The sequence below is a fragment of the Zeus faber genome (assembly GCF_960531495.2).
Source record: "Zeus faber genome assembly, chromosome: 15".
NCBI lineage: Eukaryota > Metazoa > Chordata > Actinopteri > Zeiformes > Zeidae > Zeus > Zeus faber.
This window is the reverse complement of record NC_137194.1, coordinates 10,287,276-10,310,984: the sequence shown is the minus strand read 5'-3', so window position 1 is coordinate 10,310,984 and position 23,709 is coordinate 10,287,276. Positions and strand designations below refer to the sequence as shown.

At 41.6% G+C, this 23,709-nt stretch overlaps 2 protein-coding genes across 4 annotated transcripts; one reads left to right on the top strand and one right to left on the bottom strand.

Moving 5' to 3' along the window:
* The first annotated feature begins 252 nt into the window (after positions 1-252).
* On the top strand, positions 253-15,702 carry gnai3 (guanine nucleotide binding protein (G protein), alpha inhibiting activity polypeptide 3). Of its 3 annotated transcripts, none has more exons than XM_080015472.1 (10): positions 253-364; positions 533-762; positions 4,756-4,798; positions 5,335-5,476; positions 5,625-5,782; positions 8,295-8,423; positions 9,060-9,189; positions 9,303-9,456; positions 13,589-13,797; positions 14,404-15,702. In XM_080015472.1, the coding sequence occupies exons 2-9, from the start codon at positions 645-647 to the stop codon at positions 13,777-13,779; spliced, it is 1,065 nt and encodes a 354-aa protein (XP_079871598.1). In that variant the 5' UTR covers positions 253-364; positions 533-644; the 3' UTR covers positions 13,780-13,797; positions 14,404-15,702. The 3 variants fall into 3 exon arrangements, with proteins under 3 accessions (XP_079871598.1, XP_079871596.1, XP_079871597.1); XM_080015470.1 differs by having other exon boundaries at positions 14,399-15,702; XM_080015471.1 differs by lacking the exon at positions 253-364 and having other exon boundaries at positions 482-762; positions 14,399-15,702.
* A 2,437-nt stretch (positions 15,703-18,139) lies between these two features.
* On the bottom strand, positions 18,140-23,709 carry gnat2 (guanine nucleotide binding protein (G protein), alpha transducing activity polypeptide 2; the record flags this gene model as incomplete). Its single annotated transcript, XM_080015473.1, has 8 exons — positions 18,140-18,330; positions 19,253-19,406; positions 19,501-19,630; positions 19,751-19,879; positions 20,055-20,212; positions 20,488-20,629; positions 21,030-21,072; positions 23,604-23,709. 8 exons carry the CDS (start codon positions 23,707-23,709, stop codon positions 18,140-18,142), a joined length of 1,053 nt encoding a protein of 350 aa, XP_079871599.1.

The following is a 23,709-nucleotide window of genomic DNA, read 5'->3' as shown; positions in this document are numbered from 1 at the left end:
TCCCGTGCCTGTTTGTTTAAAAGACTCCGTTTCCCGTCGGCCCTTGCGCGCATCTTTTTTTTTTTTCTCTCCCCCTTTCTCGCTGCAGTTTTGCTCTCGTGCGCCTGGGTCAGCTGTACACAGTGCGCGACTGCGCAGCAGCAACCCGGCCGTGTTTATTATTTTAATGGAATATATTTATATATATATATATATATATATCTTTTTTTTTTTTTTGCAGTTTTCTCAAATTATAAATATATCGAAATATAACTCCCATTTTTCGATTGAGCACTTTTTTTTGAGCGTATTTTGCGTTCAAATCACTTTGTGTGAGCTTCGCTCCGAGTCTGAACAAACTTGTTGTCCACGCGTCCACAACTAAGTAGGTTCCATATAAATGTTTATTTTACTTCATTATTATTATTATTATTATTATTATTAACGTTATTATTTTGCGTATCCTCGCTGCTTTCGCTACTCCAGCTGCGTTTACCATCCACACCCATGTGGGGCTAGTTGGTGTTGAGTGCCAACGCCTTTCCCCCTCCAGTCCCACAGTCCCTGCCCGGGGATCTGAAGCGGTTCGTTCCTCCAGCTCGGGGAGAAAGTTCTTCTGGACCCAGGAGCCTCCGGTTTCGAGCGTGTGGCTCTATTCGAACAACATGGGTTGCACGATAAGCGCCGAGGACAAGGCTGCGGTGGAGAGGAGTAAGATGATTGACAGGAATCTGCGGGAAGATGGAGAGAAAGCGTCCAGGGAAGTGAAACTGCTCCTACTTGGTGAGAACGCACGCCTTTTTAGTTCGTTGTTTGTGTTGGTTTCCTCACATGGGTTTCACAGTGAGACCTAAATTATCATTTTGGGGTATCAAGTGTGAGGTATTTTTGGGTTTTGTTTTTCTCCCCAGGTATGTTTTTTTTTTTTAACTTACCTATCTTGTAGTTCAGGGGTTCTCAACGTGGGGACCGGGGACCCCCCCCCGCGGTCCTTTAAGAGGTTTCCAAGCCGTCCCCGGCGATATCCAATAGTCAAACTTCACCGTCATTTCATTCACGAGATGTTTGCACCATCGGGGAATGTACAACGATGACTGTTTTGATAACAGCTCGAGAGTTGTCTCTGTAACTATAGTATAGACAGGGTATGGAAGTTTCGACTAAATCATATCTTAACAGTAAAAATGTGATCGGGGGTCCCGGAGACAAACTATTTTCTCCACTACTGGTCTCGTGGGGTCCATGGACTAATGCGCATCAAATTGAAGGACCTTGATATGGGAAAAGGTTGAGAATCATAGTTGTAGTTACACACACACACACACACACACACACACACTTCAGCATTGGAGGCTATAGAACAGCAGTTGTTTACTGGGTCTCTTATATGCCGACATGGAAATGAGTAGTAGTTCCTCATGAAGCTTGAACACATTTCATACTCCTATCCATTATGTTTACTGTATTTGCAAAATCCTCATTCAAATTCCCATTGCACGGGGGCTCATACAGACCAGCTCTGCTCGAGTGTTTACAACAAAAGCTTTTACAGCTTTAAAGGTCAAACGTTTGTAATGTACACACTACCACACATCAACAATTTATCAATGTACATGCCCGTCACAAAATAGTGACAGGAAACAATCTTTACCTGTAAAATACAAAGCAAATATTGACTTTTTCTTGATGCATGATGGACATTTAATGTCAACCACTTGTGAAAGTTTTATTACAGCGGAGGAACAAATGGGCCAGGGTGTGTAAAGATGGCACCTTTTGGTTTGGTGTCGTGTCCTGTCCCACCGTGCACAGCGTGGGGGCCCCGAGTCATTGTAGAGACTGACGTGGTGCCGAGAGGTCACACGCTTGACCCCCAAAAATGAAAACCTGTCACGCTACATCGTATGAGATCTGTGAGGGTTTCCCTTGGGCAAGAAACGAAAGGACACTCACCTTCAGTACGTGGCGCCGAATACGAAATGGAATATTCATAAGTATGTTTTAATTTGTGGATATTCCCATGAAAGTAAGAATCGGAGGCCGCTATGTTGCATCGCAATGTTTCGGCAGTAGTCCAGAACGGACAAACCAAACACTGGCCCTAGAGAGGGCCTGCACCTTTAAGTAGTTGGAAGTTACGTTACACAAAAGCATTACTGAATTTTATTACTTATACTACTATCATTTTACTTTCTAGAAGTACACAATTTTCCTTCATGTCCCTGAAAGACATGAATGTGAAGAGACGTGAAAGACGTGATCATTTTAATGTCGCACGCAGAACCGCTCACCAAAGGGAAATCTGTCAGACCGCTTCCCCTGTATTGTTCGTACCCGTCTGTTCGGCTGACTCGTCTCTTAAGAACGAGATATTAGGACGCAAAAGGGATGTTACGGTTTACTTCGTTGCATAATTTTTTACAACAAAACCCTTTTTGTAGTGTCACACTAATGCACAAGCGCTGTAGGTAGGTCAGCCTTTTAGCGGCCTGATTGATGTGAAACCTGAAGTCTCCATGTGGTTGCCAATGGAGCTGTTCTGTGAGGTTATGGAATGGATCCCACATGTTCCACACGGACACTCTGTGCGTCTTTACTGATCCCTGCTAGGGACGCACAATGTTGAAAATGTCACTAATAACCTATTTCTATGTGAAGTTAGATCACATCGCATTGGCCAAAATGTTGTTTTGTTGGAATACAACCATATACTGTATCTTCCCACTGTCTGTAACACTGTCTTGCACAAATTCCAATGGCACTGTAACACACATTATTTTAAATAATAAACACCTATACCGCTGAACTGAGCACTATTGTTCATCCCTAATTTCAGTGCATTAACTGGAGGATGACAAGTGTGGACTGCATTGTAACAGTACGACACAGGCTAAAACCATTTTTTACATGGGAAAAACTTTTCATTTCCAACATCTGACCACAGAGCTGACGGAAAAGCAATTTTCCAGGCACTGCCCTTTTTTTCTCTTGTCTGTGTTGGAACAGAGGAGTTAGCGGGGGGACAAACAAAAGGGAATTTGGCCGCCGTACCCTAATAGGAAACCACGTCGCTGGAAGGCCAGAGCGCCCTTCCAAACCAAAATCATCTAATTTCTGACCACAAACCGTGATCCACACAGCATCTCCACTCAGCATTCCTATTAAATGAGGCTTGCTTGGTTGATTGGATGGGTTTGGATAGCGCTCTTAGTGCCTGTATAAAGTTGGTTTTTCATGACTGGCAGAGAGCCCATGCTTGATGCTGGGCCAAGAATGCCATGAATGGAAGAATAAATGAATGAGGAGTTGAGGAGGGGTCTCGTCCCTGTGTTCTGTCCTGCCGCCCCCGACGCCACAGTGGATGTCTCCTGATGGTGTTAACTTTGGGGAGAGTAAAAAAAAAAAGAAAAGAAAAAAGTACTTTTTGCTGCACACGGTGTTCAGATACTGTAGCGGCCAAGTGGCAGTGGCAGTGTTACATTTCTTATCATATCAACAAAATGAGATAACACTTCTGCCAGACGGAAACTCACAATTCAGTGGCTTGTACCGCCTAAAACAGTGCATTTCTTTTTTCAGTCTTTAGTCAAATCTTTGTTTGAATGAAAACGGTAGCTGTTCAATATGTAGAATTCCATAAAAATGCCTGAGATATTCTCCGTGTTGTGGTTGCTGATGATGGCAGCTTTGAAACACACGGTTCCCATGCCCATAAACTCATCCCAGATGTCGGGGCAGGGCGGGGCAGGGGGAGCGGGGTGATTAATTTCTCGCTGCCTGTCTTAAGCTGACGTTTGATGTTTTCGCCTGCATGCAGAGTCTCTGCCAGTGGAATTAGGCTGCCGTCAGGTCGACCGGTCTCCATCTTCCTCCCAAGTCTCGGTTCTGTCGCGACTTGCAGGGAAACCAGTTTGAGTGGGTGTTTGCTTGGATTGCTAATAGACTGTGTGAGCGAGAGGTGCTATTTTTGTGCCCTCTGTGAACTCCAAGGCCCTGGAACAGTGAGATATCTGGGATTCGTCTCATCGAGGGTGGGGTGGGGTGGGGTAGTCTCACCAAATAGCGTAACAACTGTTTCCTGTTAACCACCTTTCAGTGATTATAGGGGCGTAAAATCAGATAACTGTAATGTTTGGTTGTTTTTTGAGGAGACAATGGCATTTCTGTGTCAGACAGTTACAAAACAGGCTTTTGTTAAATTGAATTTGTCATTAAAAGGTTTTTGATTTCACTAATGCACGATCTGCTCTTGCTGTAGGGGAGTTTTGCAGTTTCTATGTGGCTCACATCCTAGTTTTACTAACTGCTTCTGGATTCTGATGGCAACCCTGCAATCATACTTGTTTCTAGTTCCCCATTTGTGCACGCGTCTTTGACCCACTCACTTTGCGCCATAAATATGAACCAATAAGGGAGCCTGATTCTCGAGGCAGAATTTATTTGCTCCCAGCTGACATATCAAATAGTGTTATTGCGGCTCTCTCCAAAAGAGTGTAGTCATAACTGTCAGGCCTGCTCCCACGTAAAGTTCTGCTTCTTTGAATCAGTCGTCTGGGTGTCTTGATACAGGCAGAATAAGTTCACACAATGTGAAATCATGCATATATTTTTTTCTTCCAACGATAAAATAAAAATTTACTTCCAGAGTTTTGAACGTGAGAGTAAAGCTCCATGTGAGCCTAAATTACAGCTGTGGAACAGAAACGCCTCCATTGTTCTCGGGTTTTTTCCATGTCCTGTATGACTGCCACATGTAACTACATTTCCCTTTTTCAGGTGCCGGGGAATCTGGGAAAAGTACAATAGTGAAGCAGATGAAGTAAGTTTCAACAGCTCAGACCCTTCTGTTAACAGTCCACAAGGCACCGTGTCAAGGCTCCTTCACGCTCCTAGAGACGTTGACGCTGTTTTCTGTGCCGCTCTGATTACGGGCAAACCAACCCTACTCCTGCCACGGTTCCCTTGTTAGGGGTTAATGGTGCAGGAAGGACCGCGTTCGCAGACAGTTAATCTCTTGTGGAAATGCTGGTGGAAGCAGAGTTGGAGCCCAGTTTTTCTCTGTTTGGGGCAGAGGAGGAAGCCCTTTTTTTTTTTTTTTTTTTTTTTTCTTTTTCTTCTTTCCCCTTCTGCATAACGTGCTTAACAATTGCCACAGAGGCCTCAGCCTGGCAGGGCATGAATAGAATCCCCCAGATTCCCACATTAGGCGCTCTGCATATTCACTGAAGCACAAAGACTAATAACAGTCCCAGAACAATTTTTAAATTCATTTGGTTTCACATTTGTCTTTTTTCTTTTGCTTTTTCTGTTTAATCCAAACTCTTTGAAAAGCTCATTTTGGGATTTATTTTCCAGAATCATTCACGAAGCCGGATACTCAGAAGAGGAGTGCAAGCAGTACAAAGTGGTCGTGTACAGCAACACTATCCAGTCCATCATCGCCATTATCAGAGCCATGGGACGGTTAAAAATAGAGTTTGAGGATGCTGCACGTGCGGTATGCGAACCCCTTCGCCTAAATCTAACCTCTGCCGTTCAGCGGAGGGAACACTTAGCTTACTGCGCCCGGCAAGAACTTCACAAAACGGATGCAACACGAGGGGAAAGGAACGAGTGGTGACAACAGGTATTGTCTTTGTCGCCAGGATGACGCCCGCCAACTGTTCGCCCTGGCCGGCTCGGCAGAGGAAGGGGTGATGTCATCCGAGCTGACTGGAGTGATTCAGAGACTATGGACCGATGCCGGAGTCCAGGCCTGCTTCAATCGATCCCGAGAGTACCAGCTGAACGACTCTGCCTCATAGTAAGGAGACCGTTCCTCAGCGTGTCAGTCAGATCACAAAGTGTCTGCAAAGTGAAATCTTACACTTACGCTTAACCTCTTTTCAAGTGGAATGAGTGTGATGAATTCTGACCTGTTTCGACATATTTATTATTCCGGAAACAACAGCAACAAAACAAAAAAAAAAAAGTCTGAATTAAAATTTATTTATTTGTAAAGATTTGTCACTTTTTTCCCCCCAATGCTTTTAGTTGTTTTGACCATTAGCCCTCATGCATGAACTACACAGAGAAAACAAAAGAATATCTCGATGAAGACATTTATTTTTCCGACGCCACGCAGAGTAATTGTTATTCACTGTGTGAGACAGAGCTGTTTTGTTTTTTTTCCTCACTAATGTGTGGAACTTTTTATTCAGGAACAGGAAGGGGACAAGATAGGTCTTGCTCTCCGCGCTCCTGTGTCGGCTTGTTTAGAATGCAGCCGCCCAGCTGACGACATTCCAGAAACTGAATCAGAAAGGAATATGAAGCAAACCGTTGGGGAAACCCTGGGGTGCCAAGAAGTTAAAGCTCTGAATTTCTCTTCAGCTTTAAAACGACTCGCACAAACACGCTCACACACACGGGCAAATCTAGTCATGACTACTTGAACTTCTCATTCAAAGTTATTTTTCGAGTACTCCTAGATAAACCCCATGGTTAGGTTTTTTATTTTTTTTAATGTATTTATTTAGCGAATGCAAAGTCCCTAAGCCAAGCTTTTTTTTATTTTTTTAATGCTGCTGCTGTTCACAGTTGCCAAAAGTAGTTGAGTTTGAAGGACGCGTGCTTTGTTTTGAGAACAGCAGACGTGTTGCGGCTCGGCGTGCTTGTCCACACTTCCAGACTAGAACGACCAGTGCAGTAAGTCTGGCCCTACGCTGTGTTTTCACTCGACTCACTAGCGGCCAGTGTTTATCATCCATCAAAATATGAACCCATATTTAGTATCACTATGCTCACTCCTCCGCTTTCTGTCTTCAGAACATGGCCTCTCATTCTCGCTCAGCTTGACTATCCAAAGCACACGCTTTTTTGTCCGTCTGTTTTTTTTTATCATTACTATTATTTTTATTTATTTATTTATTTATTTATCTGTTTTTAGTAGCTGTAGAAATACTGTGTCTCAACAATTGCACATTATTTTTTGTTCTGCACACCACTAGTTCCCTAAACCTCAGGGCTTCCGAAAGTATTTCAAAATTGTCTGCCTATATTTAGCTGTTGTGTAGATAGTGTGGAACTCAAATCTTATCTAACAAACATCAAATGAATCTTCATTGGTGAGGCTGAGTTTATAAATATTTTGTGGAAAAAATCTATACTAATGAATGTACAACAAACAAAAAACATTAATACTAATAATACAAATAAATTAATATATAAATACCATTAAACAAAATGTATAAATAAAGTTATATATATATTACCTTATAGCATGCCTTGAAAATTTTATTATTTAGATAATGTTGCATTGTCTCAGGTCAGATTATACGGAAGAGAATTAGGGCCAAAAAAACCCCAAATACCCCTGTGTTTCGAGAATAAAATTGGAATTCCGACTTGAAAGTGTGAATTAAGTTTTGAGAATAAAGTCTGAATATATTGTGAGCCATGCGGATTTTTCCGTCATGGCGTTCAACCCGACTCTCACCCACAGAGTGCGGGTGCCATCGGACCCGGGCGTGAGCCTGGAGCTGGTTCTGGAGGCCGTGGCCCAGGAGGTTAGACCACAGAACCTGTCCTTCGCCTCCCGCGTGAGTTAGTGTAGGGCGGTGGTGGTGTTCCTCAATGAGGAGCGCTACGTTGCCTGACTGATGGAGAGCGGCCTCTCCGTGGACGGCCTGTTTGTGCAGTTGTCACCGGTGGCGCTGCCCTCCACCTGCGCACCGTCCCGGACGGGGCCTCTGTCCCTTCTCCGGGCCCCTCTGGGAGCGTGGCTCTGTCGCTGCCGGTGTGGCTCGGAGCCCCACGGGGAGTGTGTGGAGGGCTCTGCCCACGCCCTGGGCGAGTCTGGGAACTGTGGGCTCTGTCCCAGCTCAACGGAGGGAAGGGATCAGAGTCCGTCCGGGAGTGGCGTGTAGACTTTATTCTCAAAATGTCATCTTTAAAGTCGTAATTTCGACTTTTTTCTTGAGTTTATTCCCAAAACACAGGGCTATTTTTTTATTTTATTTTTTTTTGAGTAATACTAATACTCTCCTGTAAGATTAGATTGAAATCATTGATCCGGGAACATGTTCTGGAGATGGTAAGATACGTAGTTGATTGGCGAAGAAATTACACAAATAAGTAAATGAGAACTAGAATTTGTAGCCAAATATATGAATGTTATGAGTGTTAATAATAGAGACCTCCGAAATTAAGTCTATCTCCTGAATAAATGTTAAATCTTAATTTTTTATGCCTTTTGGACTGCTCTGTTCATTTACATGAAACGGCGTACAATTGTGTTCCCCTCCTCAGTCTGTGTTTGTGTTTCTCTGTCCCAGCTATCTGAATGACCTGGACAGGATCTCTCAGCCGAGCTACGTTCCCACGCAGCAGGACGTGCTGCGCACGCGTGTCAAGACCACTGGCATCGTCGAAACTCACTTTACCTTCAAAGAACTCTATTTCAAGTGAGTGGAAAAACCATACCCGCTGATGTTTCCCATCCGCCTAAATTGAACTAGTACTGATATCTGATTCATTGTGTTCTGATTCCCATTCCGAATTTGGACAATTCTTTGATTCCGTTAATCAGGTGCGGAGAATACGCCAGAATGTGTGTTATACCTTTGGTCTTTGTGCTCTCTTTGCTGTAAACTTCAGTCTCTCGATGCAGGGAGCAAATTACGGGGGGGGGGGGACAGGGGTCCGGACCCCGCCTTCCTGGGGAAAAACCTATAGCGTTGTCCCCCTTAATATAGCATTGTAAACATAACTCTATAATTTTAAATAATAATAGTAATAATAATAATAATATGCATTGAAAGCATTTGTGCTAATTATAGTCGCAAAACAAATGCATTTTTAAGTTTGGTACCCCCTGTTTTGTTGTGTGTCCCCCCCACTTATTGTGCCCTTGTCTCGATGTCAGACCATTTGATGATCTGCTCCCCAAGACCGATTTTGAATAGTAGAGTAGTCACCGGACAATTCAAAGAGTTTTTTTGTTTTTTGTTTTTAATTCATTGCCAGCTACCAATTATACGAACGAAGACTTAGACCTAGAAATTCTATCGTTTCCTGTTTCCTGTGTCTTTGATTTCAAGGATGTTTGATGTGGGGGGCCAGCGTTCAGAGAGGAAGAAGTGGATCCACTGTTTCGAGGGTGTCACAGCAATCATCTTCTGCGTGGCCCTGAGTGACTATGATCTGGTCCTGGCTGAGGATGAGGAGATGGTAAAAATACTTACAATTGGTGACACCGATTTTGTTTTATTCTCACACTGCACCATTCGTATGATGGCTTTGATTTTTCTTTTAACCTCGGATCCTTGACCTTGCCTCCACAGAACCGTATGCATGAAAGCATGAAGCTTTTTGACTCCATCTGCAATAATAAGTGGTTCACCGAAACCTCTATTATTCTCTTCCTCAACAAGAAAGACCTGTTTGAGGAGAAGATCAGCAGGAGTCCCTTCACCATCTGCTACCCCGAGTATTCTGGTGAGACACACTGAAATAGACCAACCCGTAAAACATCAATGGGAGTTTCTTTGGTCCTCTGATGTTTAAATATATCTAGCATTGTGGTTCAAATTTGGATGCTTGAAAGATCAAAACAAAATGGGCTTGGAGCTTCTTCCCCTGCCATTGCACTCTATGGATGTCTAAGTAACTGCTTTCAACCAAGCTGTATATTTTTAAATAATAAGAACAATACAAATAACTGTATTATTTAAAACTTTACAAGCACTTTTCAAAAGTATTACAACTTCATGTCCTTCAAGTTTGAGTATTTCCCTATTCATAAATGTGAATGTCCACAGTCCAATGTCCAATTTAGATCATGCTATTTTGGCACTGCTGTCCAAATGTGAGTGTAATTTCTTGTCTCACATATTTTGGACGTATTGTAAATTCCGCTTTGACTGAAAAGGTAATCCTGGCTATAAATTGATAGAATCAAATAATTGTCTTTATTTACATATTTTTCATATAACAGTTTAATTATTCAGGCAATTTCGTAATCTTCGTGCTTCATGGTTGAACGATTTTATGCAGAGTTTGTTTAAAGCTCTCGTCTGGGTTATTACTGTACCTATTTGAGAATACTTCCAGGAGCAAGGCAAAAGCAGCCTAATACATTGAATATTTAAATGTTGGAGATAACCTTTGTGAATAATTGAGTCCAACTGTGTCAGAGATCCAGGCAAAATTTAGGCTTTAAATATTTATGCCATACGCTTCCCTGTCATATAAGCCATTTGTTCTCTGGTTGTCAGTTTTAGTAACCTCAACCATTTTGCTTCCTGATGGATTCAGACAGTTCTGGAGCTTAGACAGAGGGGGTTGTGTCACCATTCTGGTTTTTTATTTCTTTATTTTTTTCTTAACTAGCCACTCTTGATGTGTCTCTACACAGAGTGCTATAACTTTGTGAAAATGCTCAGTCTGCTAAAGAAAAAAGAAAGTCTTGGGTTTTCGTTGTCATGTACCATGGTAATATTTGAATGTGTGTCATACGAGAGTTATTTCTGGTTGAAGGGATTCTCCAGCTGATGATCACTGTGGCAGGCAGATGGACAGACAAAATAGTCCCGAACTTGTCCCAATCTTGTTTTTATGTTTTATAAGCAAATTTCTCCAAACGCTCAGTGTTTCCTAACCTTTTTCTCTCACGCAGCACACTTTTTATAATGACATATTACCACAGCACTAAACCAGTATCCTGTTTATCACTGAAAACATCACAACACATAGAACTGTGCTCATAAATATGGCTGGTCAGTGAGAAAATTCAGCTTGTGGATGAACACAGAGCTGGTAGTCTTGCTGGAACTGATGAAATTGATTAATTTGCGCAGACTTGCAATTTTGATCTTGCAACACAAGAGCTAGTTCTCATTATTGATAGATTATCTAACCTGGATCTAACATTGAAATATTTAAGGATAGTATGCAAGGAATGTTTGATAAGACTTATCAGGAGGTCATGTTCATTTGCGGCGATTTCAGTATAGACCTAGTTAAATCCAAATGAGTACAAAATGACCGAAGAGTTTATTGATGCAGTGTATAATATGAGTTAATATCCGGCGATCACTAGACCTAGTAGAATAACATCGCACTGTGCCACTGTAATAGATAATATATTTACAAATGTTATGGACGACAATACAATGAGCTGGCTATTAATAAATGACAACAGCGACCATTTACCCATTTTATTGTAGTCTATGATAGTAATTACAAGAAGGATAAGGATGCCTTTAAATAATAATAACTTTAAAGACAAACGAGTGAGAATGGAAGAATCCACGAATGCATTTAGAAGTGAATTATTAACACAAAACTAGAAAATAAAATAGCAGAAGATAGCAACATCAACAAAGCATATGTAACATTTAAAAATATATTCAAATCATTTTATGACAAACTGTCCAATAAAACAATACAAAAGAAAACAAAAATATACAGATAGTCCGTGGATCAGAAAGGGACTACAGAATGCCCGCAAAAAGAAAAATACTCAATAAGGAGAATTCAAAAAGTATAAAACTAAAGAGGCAGAAAATAAATATAAAAATAAGTGAATTAATATTATGAATAAAATATAAGAGGATAATATTAGAGGATAACAAAATCAGCATTAAAAGAATGTGGAGTGTATTAAAGAGGATTATTAGAAATGGATCTAGAAACTCAAGTTACCCTCAGTATTTTATTGATAACGATAATACTATAAATAATATCGATGATGTGGTTAATGGTTTTAATACATTTCTTCCACGTGTTGGACCAAAATTGGCAGAAGAAATCAATGACTCAGAAATAACAGAAGGTGGGGCTGTTGATGATTCTGGGGACAGGAATGAAATTGGAATGACAACAGTGAAGAACATCAGCGATGGTATTGAAAAACCACTAACTCACATTTGTAACTTGTCCTTCCAAACTGGCAAATTTCCAGGCAAAATGAAAATTGCAAAAGTAATTCCATGATATGAGGATAGACGCCACTTTACAAATTACAGGCCTGTTTCTTTACGTTCCCAATTGATGAAGGTATTGGAAAAACTCCATTTCATTGGCAATTCAAGTCAATGAAATTGTTAGACAATTGAATTGAGAAGCACAATTTGTTGACCGACAGTCAGTTTGAATTTAGAACAAGCAGATCTTTGGCGCAAATTTAATTAATAGAAGAAATTACGAATTGTATGGACCAAAAAAAAGTATACAGCGGAGGTATTTATAGATCTAAAAAAAGCTTTTGATACCGCTGATCACAATATATTACTGGATAAACTGGAAAGGTATTGTATCAGTGGGATTGTGCTGAATGGTTTGAGAAGCTATTTAAGAAACAGGCAAAAATTAGTAAAGATGGGTGAACATAAATCAACATGCATGGATATTACTGGTGGAGTCCCTCTGGGGTCAGGCCCGAAAGGGTTAATTTTGAATATAAATTATCTATGCAGCCTATCAAAAATTTTGAAATTTGTTTTATTTGCGTACGACACTAATATTTTTTTTGTTCTGGGGAGAATTCACAGCATCTTTTGGAGGTGATTACAACGGAAATGAGTAAGTTAAAACGGTGGTTTAACGTAAATAAATTATTAAATTTGAACAAAACGATTATGCTGTTTGGAAATTGTAAAATAAGCCCTCACGTACAAGTGATGATAGACTATGGTAATATAGAAAGAGCATATGAAAATGAATTTCTGGGCGTGATATCAGATCACAAGATCTGCAGGAAACCTCATACGATATGGGCGGGCAAAGTTGGCACGGAGCATTGCAGTTTCTGGGGGACGCTGGGCACGTTCTGGATCATGAAGCGTTGCACGTTCTGTCTTGTTCACTCGTATTATCATATCTGAATTACTGTGTGGAGGTCTGTGCAAAAGCACAAAAACACGTACAAAACACATTACATTCGTTATGCATACTACAAAACGAGGAGCTGTAAGGCTCGTTCACAATATAGAATATCGTGAAGACACCGACAAGCGGTTTTTAAACTCGCATGCTTTGAAGTTCATGGATCTGGTAGAATTTAAGACCGCACAAATAATGTATAAAGCATGAAATGACTTACTTCCGGGTAACATAGAAAAAAAAATCTGGGTGGGGGGCGGGGTTATAATTTAAGAGGAAAGTTTAATATATAAAAAAAAAAAAAAAGCACTGTTCGTATCACTATGAAGAGTATGTGTATATCAATTTTTGGAATTGTTTGGATATAGAACCCAAGCGAAGTCCAAATATAAATCAGTTCAGGAAGATGGACGATAAAATCATTTTTAAGAGGTACAGTGTAGGGATGAGGAAGAGGGTTGGGAGGATGCACGTCGAGGTAGTGGTTTAAGTTATATCTGATTGACACTTTGCGAGCCTTAGCATTTGGGAATCCTGAGAGAACTATTTGCAAAATGACAAATAATCATAATGTGTGACTTAATAAGTAAGTCTTTGTAGAGCTGGTGTGTAAAAGCAATGTCGGGGATTTAAATGGAAGTGTTTAGAAAAAACCTCTTCAATTTTCGGCATTTCCTCATGCACTGACAGTACATTTTGTCGCACTTTGGTTGTGTTCTTCATGAATGGACCCGGGCGGCTGTAGGTGCCAGCACGTATGAAGAGGCGGCATCTTACATCCAGTGCCAGTTTGAGGACCTAAACAGACGAAAGGACATCAAGGAGATCTACACCCACTTCACCTGCGCCACAGACACCAAGAATGTGCAGTTTGTCTTTGATGCCGTGACCGACGTCATCATCAAGATCAACCTGAAGGAGTGTGGCCTGTACTGAGCGCCCCAGGCCCTGCTGGTGAGCGCCGAAGCCCGTCCTCTTTCGGACTAAACCGCATTCTGCCCATTCCTCCATGCTGACCTTACGCCTGGTGACTCAGGTTGGACTCGATCCCACATTTTAACTACACTGTACGGCTGCGACGCGGGTGTAGTTATGCTCCGCGTTGGTCTCCCGTTCATTTTCACCATAGACAACGCGACGCAAACGGCTGCCCTGGTATTTCCAAAGCTCGGACTGCCTTGAAACGCCACAGGATGAATCACCGTTACATATGACTGGCGTCGGCGTAAAAAAAAAAAAAAAGAACAGTTTCTTGAAAGAAAAGAGTCAAAAGAATGAGATTGTGTGCTCAACCAGAGAGCTGTGCATCAAGAATCCATGATTTGCTTCTGACGTTTATCTACGACAGTTAGACGGCGTTAAAAAATGGAGCTTTCGGATCACAAACACTGATTCTGAAAATGTTTTTATGCTTTTTTTTTTTTTTTTTTTAATCTTTTACTGATTTGTTAAAATGTAAATAACTTTCCTGATTCACTCTTTAAAGGTATTCATAGTTTTTTTATCTTTCAATCTTTTCTTCTTTCTTTCTTTCTTTCTTTCCCTCTCTCTGCAGTGTAGGTGTCTGGAACACTGTTTCGACTTTGGGGCCATTACGCGGTGCCTGCGGTTGGTGATTTAGAGAGTAGGTGTGGTTAATGACTGAAGGTGGTGAGTTGGCTGCATGCAGCACCTAGAACTTGGAAAGTCGTCACTCTTTTTTTCTTTTTTTTTTTTTATTCAGTTTTTTTTATTTTCTTTTTTTATAATTTTTTTGCTGAGTAGATTTTATCTTGATCGATGCAGATATACTTGCAGCAGAGTATTTGCTGTCGCTGTGATGTCATCCTCAGTCATGCTCTAGCGATGTGCCAGTGAAGGGGATGAAAGGGAGTCACACTTTTGGAATTCCTCTCGGTCTTTTCTTTCCGCGTAGCCGTTTTCGTGCTTTGATCAGCGCAGTACTATGCACAGTGACCAAACCAAACTGCTTGTTAATCAAACCCTTCACCGCCTTTCAAAGTGGTACAACCAATCCAACACAGTCACGCGATCTACGATACTTCATTTGCTTCCATTTGCTTTTGCTGTAATTGTCTTTCACATTGTTTTTAATGATTACGTGTAATGTTTTTATGCATTTTGTCCGATTTTTAATTTGAAATTTCAGTTGCACTTAGATAGACTTTATATCTGTCAGGTGTGTGTATGCCATAACTTAATGTTTTGGAAATTGGTTTTGTATGGAGCATTTTGCTGTGTATATATATATATATATATATATATATATTCCCTTCAGCAGTTCAGCATAGTTCACTCAGAGTTTGATAGTTTCCTTGTCTAAGCACACAAGGCATTAGCAGTGCAACACGACTGTGTACGTACTTTAGTTATCTTTATTTTAATTGGACCACTTTGTATCAGCCAATATTTTTATACTTATGACACTTAAACGCAGCACAATGTGAGGTAATGTGAAGGGAAAACCGTAGCTGTTCTGTAGTTGTTGCACAACACTTGAAAAGATATAAATAATCAAATGGAACAAAGTAAATTTAAGGGTCTTTGAAAATAATTAACGTTATTTTTTGGATCTTTTGAAACATTTTTTTAATCAAATGGATGCTGTAAGCACGCCTAACAGGGAAAGTCAATTCTATCGTTCTGCGGCACAGTGCCACACTGTGTCTCTGTAAGAATTTTGTTGCCAGTATAATAAAGTGTGTCTCTCAGATTAGATCATTCACTCTCTCAGTAGAGAATTAGCAACTATTGATAAAGTAAGCATGAGTTACATTCCTAATTCATTTTGAAACTGCATAGGTGTACTGTTCATCTTAACAAGATTAAATGATGGCACAAAGCTGTCTTCCTTCTTCATTTGTCGTGTTATATGCCTTTTGACGACCACAACATTTATATCGGGAAAGAAAACCTGTTTAACCTCACGCAGAACCCACCCTTTATGCTACAGGGTGAACAGCGTTTGCCCTTCCATATAAACGGGGCAAAAGAGGACATCATAACTGTACAAAAACACTTGGGTAGACCACTTAGAGCTACCTTTGTGAGGGCTTTCCAGGAGTGCAGCCCGAGGCTTCACAGATCACTGCTATAAGCCTGTTTTTATTATGTTTTACACGTGACCAGCAGCAAATCGGCAATGCAAGGTGTGTGTGTGTGTGTGTGTGTGTGTGTGTGTGTGTGTGTGTGTGTGTGTGTGTGTGTGTGTGTGTGTGTGTGTGTGTGTGTGTGTGTGTGTGTGTGTGTGCACACAATATATATATGGGGGGTCTATATCTCTCTCCATATATTTATTAGTACAAATCTCACAACAAAAAACACTATCGTTAGTAAGGATGAGTATATATGTTTTTGAAAATAAAAATAAATATTTTTTTCCTCTGGGCCCCCTGCAGTTCATTTAAGGCGGGGGCCGCGGGGGCCGTGGACCCTCGTTGTGCTCACCTCCGTGCCGTGAAACTGCTCCCGCTGGTTTGTTACTCACTTCCACATGCTTTACTTGCATGTGGAGCGGTGTGTATGCAACAAGGTCATAAAAGCAGATCCTTGGCGGCCAAGGCAAAGTCATATTCATCAAGAAAAGCTTATAATTATTATCCAGAGTTATCCTGGCCCAACTGGAGGTTGTTGGGTCAGCTCGGTCCAATATTTCCGCGAATGCAAAGCGCCAGCGCTACCAATCACGTGTTAGAGGCAGAAGCCCAGTCCAAACTGAAATAATGATCGTTGCAGCTTGCTATAGATTCCCTGCTTTTGGGCGGGGGTTGTGGTGGATTTTGTACTCTCTCTGTTGCTCTTGAAACTCTGCCACTCATCCTTTATTTACACAGGAAACTTGGATAAAAGCATCAAGGTAACTGAGGAAAATGTGAAGTGAATGCATCTTTATTTCATGCCTCTACATTTCATAAGAAAGGACAAACTTAATAGATTTACAATCCCTCTTCAAAATAAAACATCCCTCTAGTGTTTCCCACTCTTTTATATTCCATATAGATTTATGAATTTATCTGTCTTTCAAAATGTAACAATCTACTTTTATGTACAAAGTTTCTCTACCATGTTTGATTTATTCAACACAATAAAATATAGTTGTTGTTTTTTTTTTTTTATAAGAGAATTGAAATAAATTAAAGCTATAGCATAAATACATGTACAATTTGGTTTTGTAATCTGGATACACTGTAAGAACCTGGGAATATCTGTGATATCTGCTCAGTAAATTTATAATTTTTTTTTACAGTTAATATATCGAGACCACAAAGACTCCTGTACTTAAAAACATAAACATGTTTGCAATGTTGCTATTTAATAAATTAATCATTTTCCTGGAGTATTTCCACATACTGGGCGGGGTTTCGAGTTTCCAAAGTAAATGTGACCTGTACAGTTGTCAGTTCTAAGGAAGCGGTCGGGTCAACTGAGCAAGTATCTAATATTCATCCTTGATACCAGCAGCGTCTGGGGCAACACACATACAATACCTCGGATGCTGTCGAGCACGGACCTAGAAATCTTCACCTCTTCAACCCCCCCCCCCCCCCGTGTTGAATGGACGCGGCGTCTTAAAAGCTCAACCCAACAGGATGTGAGTGTCACTGTGTTTCAGGGATGGTGGGATGTTGTGCTACCGAGCAGTGGAGGACCTGGGACTTGGCATGGGAAGCGGTGGCATTAACGTGGGGAGAAAAATAACCTTCGGGGGATCCTCTGCGCTCTTCCGTTAGTACACTTCTCAGGTAATGCCAATATGTGAGCTGGTGGGTTAAGTCAGGAAAGGAAGCTCTGCAAAGCAAAAAGAAAGGGACATTTAATTGTCACATGTTCACCCCTCTACATGAATCAGACTTGTTGGATTATGGGTTTTTTTAACATGCAGTGATTGCTTTAAATACTTCATCCATGGCTGTTGGGCAACGACTCCCTTAGAAGACAACGTTGTTATTTTTATAGGCTCTATCAAACCGCAGAGTTTCGTAAGCCTCGGGTGTCATTGATTAACAGGCAACACGGGAATCTCGGAGGCTTGATGATTTTCATTATCCGCCTCGTCCCCCCCGCAGCCTCAGAGGACCCAAATTATCTGCGCGATAAGAGTTTGCATTAGCTCATATTATAGCCAGAACCGTTGCCTGGCAACCTGGGCTGACCAGAGAGGGATTTATTGTACGAGTTTTAAATTGAATTGCCAGAGGTCTGCCCGCGGAAAGCCTGGGTGCCAACGCTGCACCAACACACTCCCCGGGAGGAACCCGCTGTATCGTACCTTGTTTTTCCCCCACTCTGCAGCTGCTTAAAAAAGGCCGCAAGATTTTAGGTTTTCTTTGATGATGATGTCTGTCACGGCATTGAACACGATCTGGACATTCTCTGTGTCTGTGGCGCAGGTCAGGTGGGAGTAGATCTCCTTCACGCCCTTCTTCATGTTCAGGTCCATAAACTGCGTCTTGATGTAATTACTGGCGTCCTCGTATGTGTTAGGACCTGTAAGGGAAGGTATTATTGAGTGTGACGGTTTGGGTTGAACATAATATATTTTAGAATTATTTTCATTATTGATTCAATTCAATTCAGTGTTACTTCAATTCATCTGAACTTACACAGACTTTTCTTTTTAATTAATTTTTAATATGTTAACCCAGCTATCTCGGGCGTAACCTTCAAATTTTATGATACAGCATATCAGAAAAACATTCGCATTTTGGTGTAGTTGTAAAAGGAACGCATCGTATGTAGGTATTGATGGCGAAAATGCTATTTTCTGTCAAATACTTCAACACTAATGAAGAAATGGAGACGTATGAGTTCAGTAAAAAAAAATAAAAAATAAAAAGAGCTTCCTCTACACCCACATACAAGACCAACTGGCATTTACTCAATTGAATGTAGGAACACAATTTGATGAAGGTGAAAGTTCATCAGGTTGTGTTTTTCCTGGGTTGGATCTGAAGATTCCCCAGTTGGTTTTAATGTGTTGTGCCGTTTTTAGAGGATAACTTTATATGTATTTGTTTCTGTGCGGGGAGACAATAATTCACTAATACTTATCTTTTTTTGCTTAAACCTTTGTAATATTGTCAGCCGCTGGCCGCTGGAATTTCTTTTTCCTGCGAATAATGTGGGTTCGTATTAAACGTGGCCTCGGGGACCCCATAATGTTTTCCCCAAGGCCACACTTCCAACCTTTGCAAATTTCCTTGTGATGTACCCTTGTTTTGCACTAGTCCCCGGGGACATCGTTCCTTTGCAGTACCGTGCTTCGACCTTGGAGTCATCACGCTATCAACAAACCCCGTTCCTGGCCGGCGGGAACGGTTCGCGAGCCCCCGCGGCCATCCACAATGAGCCCTCGCAGGCTCTTGGAGCTCAGCGCGGCCTCCGAGGCAACGGCGTCCGAGGGACTCACCGTCATAGTCGGGGAAGCAGATGCTCAGGTGGACCTTCTTGATCTTATCCACAAAGAGATCCTTCTTGTTGAGGAAGAGCACGATGGAGGTCGTCGCAAAGAATCTGTGGTTGCAGATGCTGTTGAAAAGATGGAGCGACTCGTGCATGCGGTTCTGGGAAGGTGGGAGGGAAGGCACAGAGTGTTGGGCGTCGAAACGGGACGGTTTGTCGGGACGTTAGTCGTGAGTCCGGCCTCTTGCTACTTACCACCTCATCGTCCTCTACCAGCACCATGTCGTATGCACTGAGGGCACCGCAGAAGATGATGCAGGTCACACCCTCGAAACAATGGATCCACTTCTTCCTCTCTGACCTCTGGCCGCCCACGTCGAACATCCTGTTTATCGGGTGAGAGACAAGGACGGGTCGCTCTGCTGAGTCTGCTGCACACCGGGAAGCGGCAGGACTCGCTGCGACGTGGGCGCAAGTCGCCGTCGTGGGCTCGCTTGTGTCTTACCTGAAGTGCAACTCTTTGCAGGAGAACTGTTCTTCGATAATACCAGTTGTCTTGACTCGAGATCGCAGCACGTCCTGTTCAGTGGGCAGATAGTCTGGCTTGCAGATTCGGTCCATTTCACTGAGGTAGCTGGTAATGCGTCAAAGGGGAAAACATGGCCTCAGTGCTTCAGACGCGAGGTCTGGTTGTGGTGTCAACACAGCTCTCTAGTGAAAGCTTAATCTCTTAATACTTATCATCTTAAACCCACGGTGCATCAGGGCGTGATGATGCATTGATGAGAGGGAGTGGGTGGTCTACTCACTAGCCAGCAGAGTCGTTTAACTGGTACTCAGCAGCTCTGTCATAGCCCGCCTGCACGCCGCTGTCTTTCCACAGCTTCTTGATGACGTCAGCCAGCTCAGGGGGCATTGTGCCTTCCTCAATGGAGTCTGACAAGTTCTGCAACTTCTGTGCATCTTCCTATAGATAGATAGTTGGATAGATAGATATATTGATGCTCTATGTGCAATTGTTGATAAGAATCACAACTTAATCTCATGCTATTCCCTAGTATATAAATTAGTTAGTGTGAATGTCAAGTCAAATGAGGCATTTCAAAGTTATTTTCTGTCTAAATCTGTGTTGATCATAGGTAACACATTATATCAGTTGGGAGGAAAATGCATGTTCTGTAGGCTATCGTTTCAAAGTCATATCTTGGCCATTTATTTATTTATTTTTTGCGAATGTGGGACCTGTGAAGAGGGAGCGCCATAGTCGATGCCCAGCATCTCCATTCCTCTGAGTATAGCCAGGGCGGACTGCAGGATGTTGCCATAGATGATCGTCTTGAAGCCCATCTGTTCCTCTTTTGTGTAACCACCTTGATGGAGAATTCTGGGGACAGGGAAAAATTAGAAGCCATGAGAAGCCAGTGGAGGAGTTAAGTTCATGATGGCTCTGGTCAAACTAGACCAATGAAAGTACAGACAGCTGTCAAGCGTCCATGGCCGACAACAATCATTCTATAATGACTAATCTATACGACGCGATTAGTCAGGAAGCACCCAGTGGTGAAGTTTGAATTCTGCCAAGTTATCATCAACACAGGCAAGGAGGTGACACACGAGCAGAAGTTTGGCTTTTGTAAACAGCCAGAGATGTGGGGGTGTTTTGGTCTTCCATTTTGGATTCTTTATCACACATCTTCTCCCCGGGGGAGCATTCTGAGATGCTTTTGCCTGTCTTTGTTGACAAAAATAAAGTATATCTCAGTCAGTCATCCAGTTTCACTTACTTCATTTGTTTTACGATGGTGCTTTTTCCTGATTCACCAGCGCCTGGAAGAGAGCACAGATATGATCACTGTTCCCTTTTTAAGAAGCTATGAAATGGATGCATAGTGCGGGCGACGGATTGCTCTCCACCACAGCACCGCATTTGCTCGACATGTAGGTCGAACATGAACATGTAACATGATTACAATTTAAATTAGTCAATTGGATTTACGGGACTTTAGGTTCCAGTGCTGTAGGCTACAGGAAAGCTTGTAAGGAGATCATGGGCGCCAAGTGAGCCATCTCAGGCTACCTGCTCTTTAGCTGTCTGCTGTTCCAGTTTCACCGTAGGGAATCTGCAGCAAAAGTACACGCAATACTATTTTATTTTTGTTGTGTTATGAGTATTGTGCTTCGGCTATCCTGAGGATCAGTGGATATTCGACCCTCGCATTAGATTTATCTTGGTTTGTTGGAGATGAGCTCAAATGTTGACAATAACTTATAACAAGATATATTTATTTTTTAGGGCTACTTTTGCACCTTCAACCCAACCAGCTTAAATAAAAGTAACTTCATTTGATCTTATTTTGTCTGTGATTAATTTTCATGGGACATTTTCCAAATTGGAACATATATTGATTGTAATCCCCATTAAATGCAGCAGTTTTAAGACGCTGAGTCTCTATGAGTAGGTTAGTTTTAAGACTCGCCCAACGTATGATATACATTGGTGGTGGTGATGATGGTGATGGCATCATATCCTAGTGGTCTGTCTGTAGTGCAATACCCGTCTCCTACCACAAGTTGACACTGTTCTCAACTTTACAACAACTTTCTAATGATATTTTATGCTGTTTGTGACCCTCACCAGCTCCACAGAGCTTATCAGCTATACCGTGGTGTCTTTCTCAGTGTTTTCAGACGTTCAGACTTTCCTTCCTTTGTTTAATTAATTGCATATTTCTTTCATAATTGACCCATGAGTTATTATTATTAGTCGTTTTTTCGTTTGTTTGTTTTTTACAAAGATTCAGTTATGTATTTTCCTGAATTTCTTGAATGCAATAAAAATACACAGCAACATCTCATTGCAGTTTCATGAAATGGTAAAATGGTAAATGGTCCTTTAACTGGAACCTATATTTCCATAGACTAAACATAGAAGTATAAAGTATAGTTAAGTAAACAATATAATAACAATAACATTTCTCACCTTCTCCCTAGAATTTGATAGGACTTGTTTTATCTTCTTTGGAAATTCTATGGAAATATTCCAATGCTCTTGATTAATTATTAAACAGCCGTTTTAACTCTGATAGAAGTGTAGACTTTTGGTTTCTTTGGATTGGTAATAAAGAAAACATTGAGTCGTGATGGAGGAATCACTGAGTAGATCTTCTCTAAACCAGTTAGCTGGAGGGATTGGCGTTTGACTGCTGCGCTGTGATTTGTTTTGACCGAACGTTTTGATCTTGTGAGCGCCAATGTCTCTACATTAGAGTCAAATGGTCATTTCTTTGCATTGGGAACTATTTAAGGGGAAAGTTGACCAATGCAAGAATTTTGTGGACACTATTTCAAATGTGATCTTTTTCATGTTTTCAAATACTAAAAAGTTACGACAATATTTTTCCTTTTATATAATTTTGCCCCGCCTGGCCTTTATATCATTTAAAAAGATTGATGTCTAGTGTGTATGTACAGTTTTCCCTGTTTCATATTCTTAATCTATGTATTTGACTCTGAAAATGGGTCCCCTAAGGTGGTTCAACTTGCACATTCTATCTACATAAAGTCTGCAATATCAGTTAAAGGTTAGGCTCCTAATTTAGAATTGTAATGTTTCACTTTTTCTTGTTTTTTAGGACTTTGTCCGTTCGCATATTTGTCCACATTTCCGAGGCACGTTTTCCAATCATTTCATTAACCCATCAACACGCAGTTCTCTCCCTCCCATGCAACACCAATCATTCTTGCTGTTCACCATTGTATGGGTAACTATAAATGGTCCCGTTTAGTTTTCTAATGAACTAATCTTATCCGAGATCAAATAATCCTCGATGCCGCTCAAACCGTGCAGGCTTGTCCCTACTGCTGCCTCAACCCCGTAGATGGCTCCTGTGCGAGGAATACATCTCCCGCGGTGCCGGCAAATTCATACAAACTGCACCTTTTTCCCCACTAACGCTGGAACCAACAGCCCTCAAGGTCATCTGAAGGGGCTGGATTAGAGTTGAGCACTGTGACCAACTGTCTCACTCTAAGGACTTAAGTGAAGTCACAGTCGATGCCAAAAGAAGCATCGGTCGGCATCACTCTTGTTTCTGTGACCCTTTATTGTTATTCAGAGCCAACGGCGACGCAAACTGCACTAGACTCTCCTCCACTGCAGGTGTCTATCTGAGTAACCGCTGTCGGTCTGAGTCGGAGTCGGAGCATAACGCAGACCTGTTAAAAATAAAAATCCACTTGTTTAAAAAAAGGCTCTTGCAAGACAGCCATTACCATTAACAACCCTAGCAGATCTGTGTCTCAAGGCGACCACACCCGGCGCCGCAGCCAAGGGACCTTTTCCGAAGGCGTCCACTTACCAAGCAGCAAGAGCTTGACCATCTTAGAGTCTTTATCGCCATCCTCCTGGAGTTGTTTCTCCAACTCCTTGGACTTTTTGTCTTCGGCGCTTGCTCCTGCACCCAT

Excerpts from the sequence above, each read along its gene's own strand:
- gnai3 (XM_080015472.1), top strand. The coding sequence starts at position 645 with ATGGGTTGCACGATAAGCGCCGAGGACAAGGCTGCGGTGGAGAGGAGT. Across the intron at positions 9,190-9,302 it reads TGGCTGAGGATGAGGAGATG|AACCGTATGCATGAAAGCAT; the intron begins GTAAAAATACTT and ends TTGCCTCCACAG. Across the intron at positions 9,457-13,588 it reads CTGCTACCCCGAGTATTCTG|GTGCCAGCACGTATGAAGAG; the intron begins GTGAGACACACT and ends GGGCGGCTGTAG.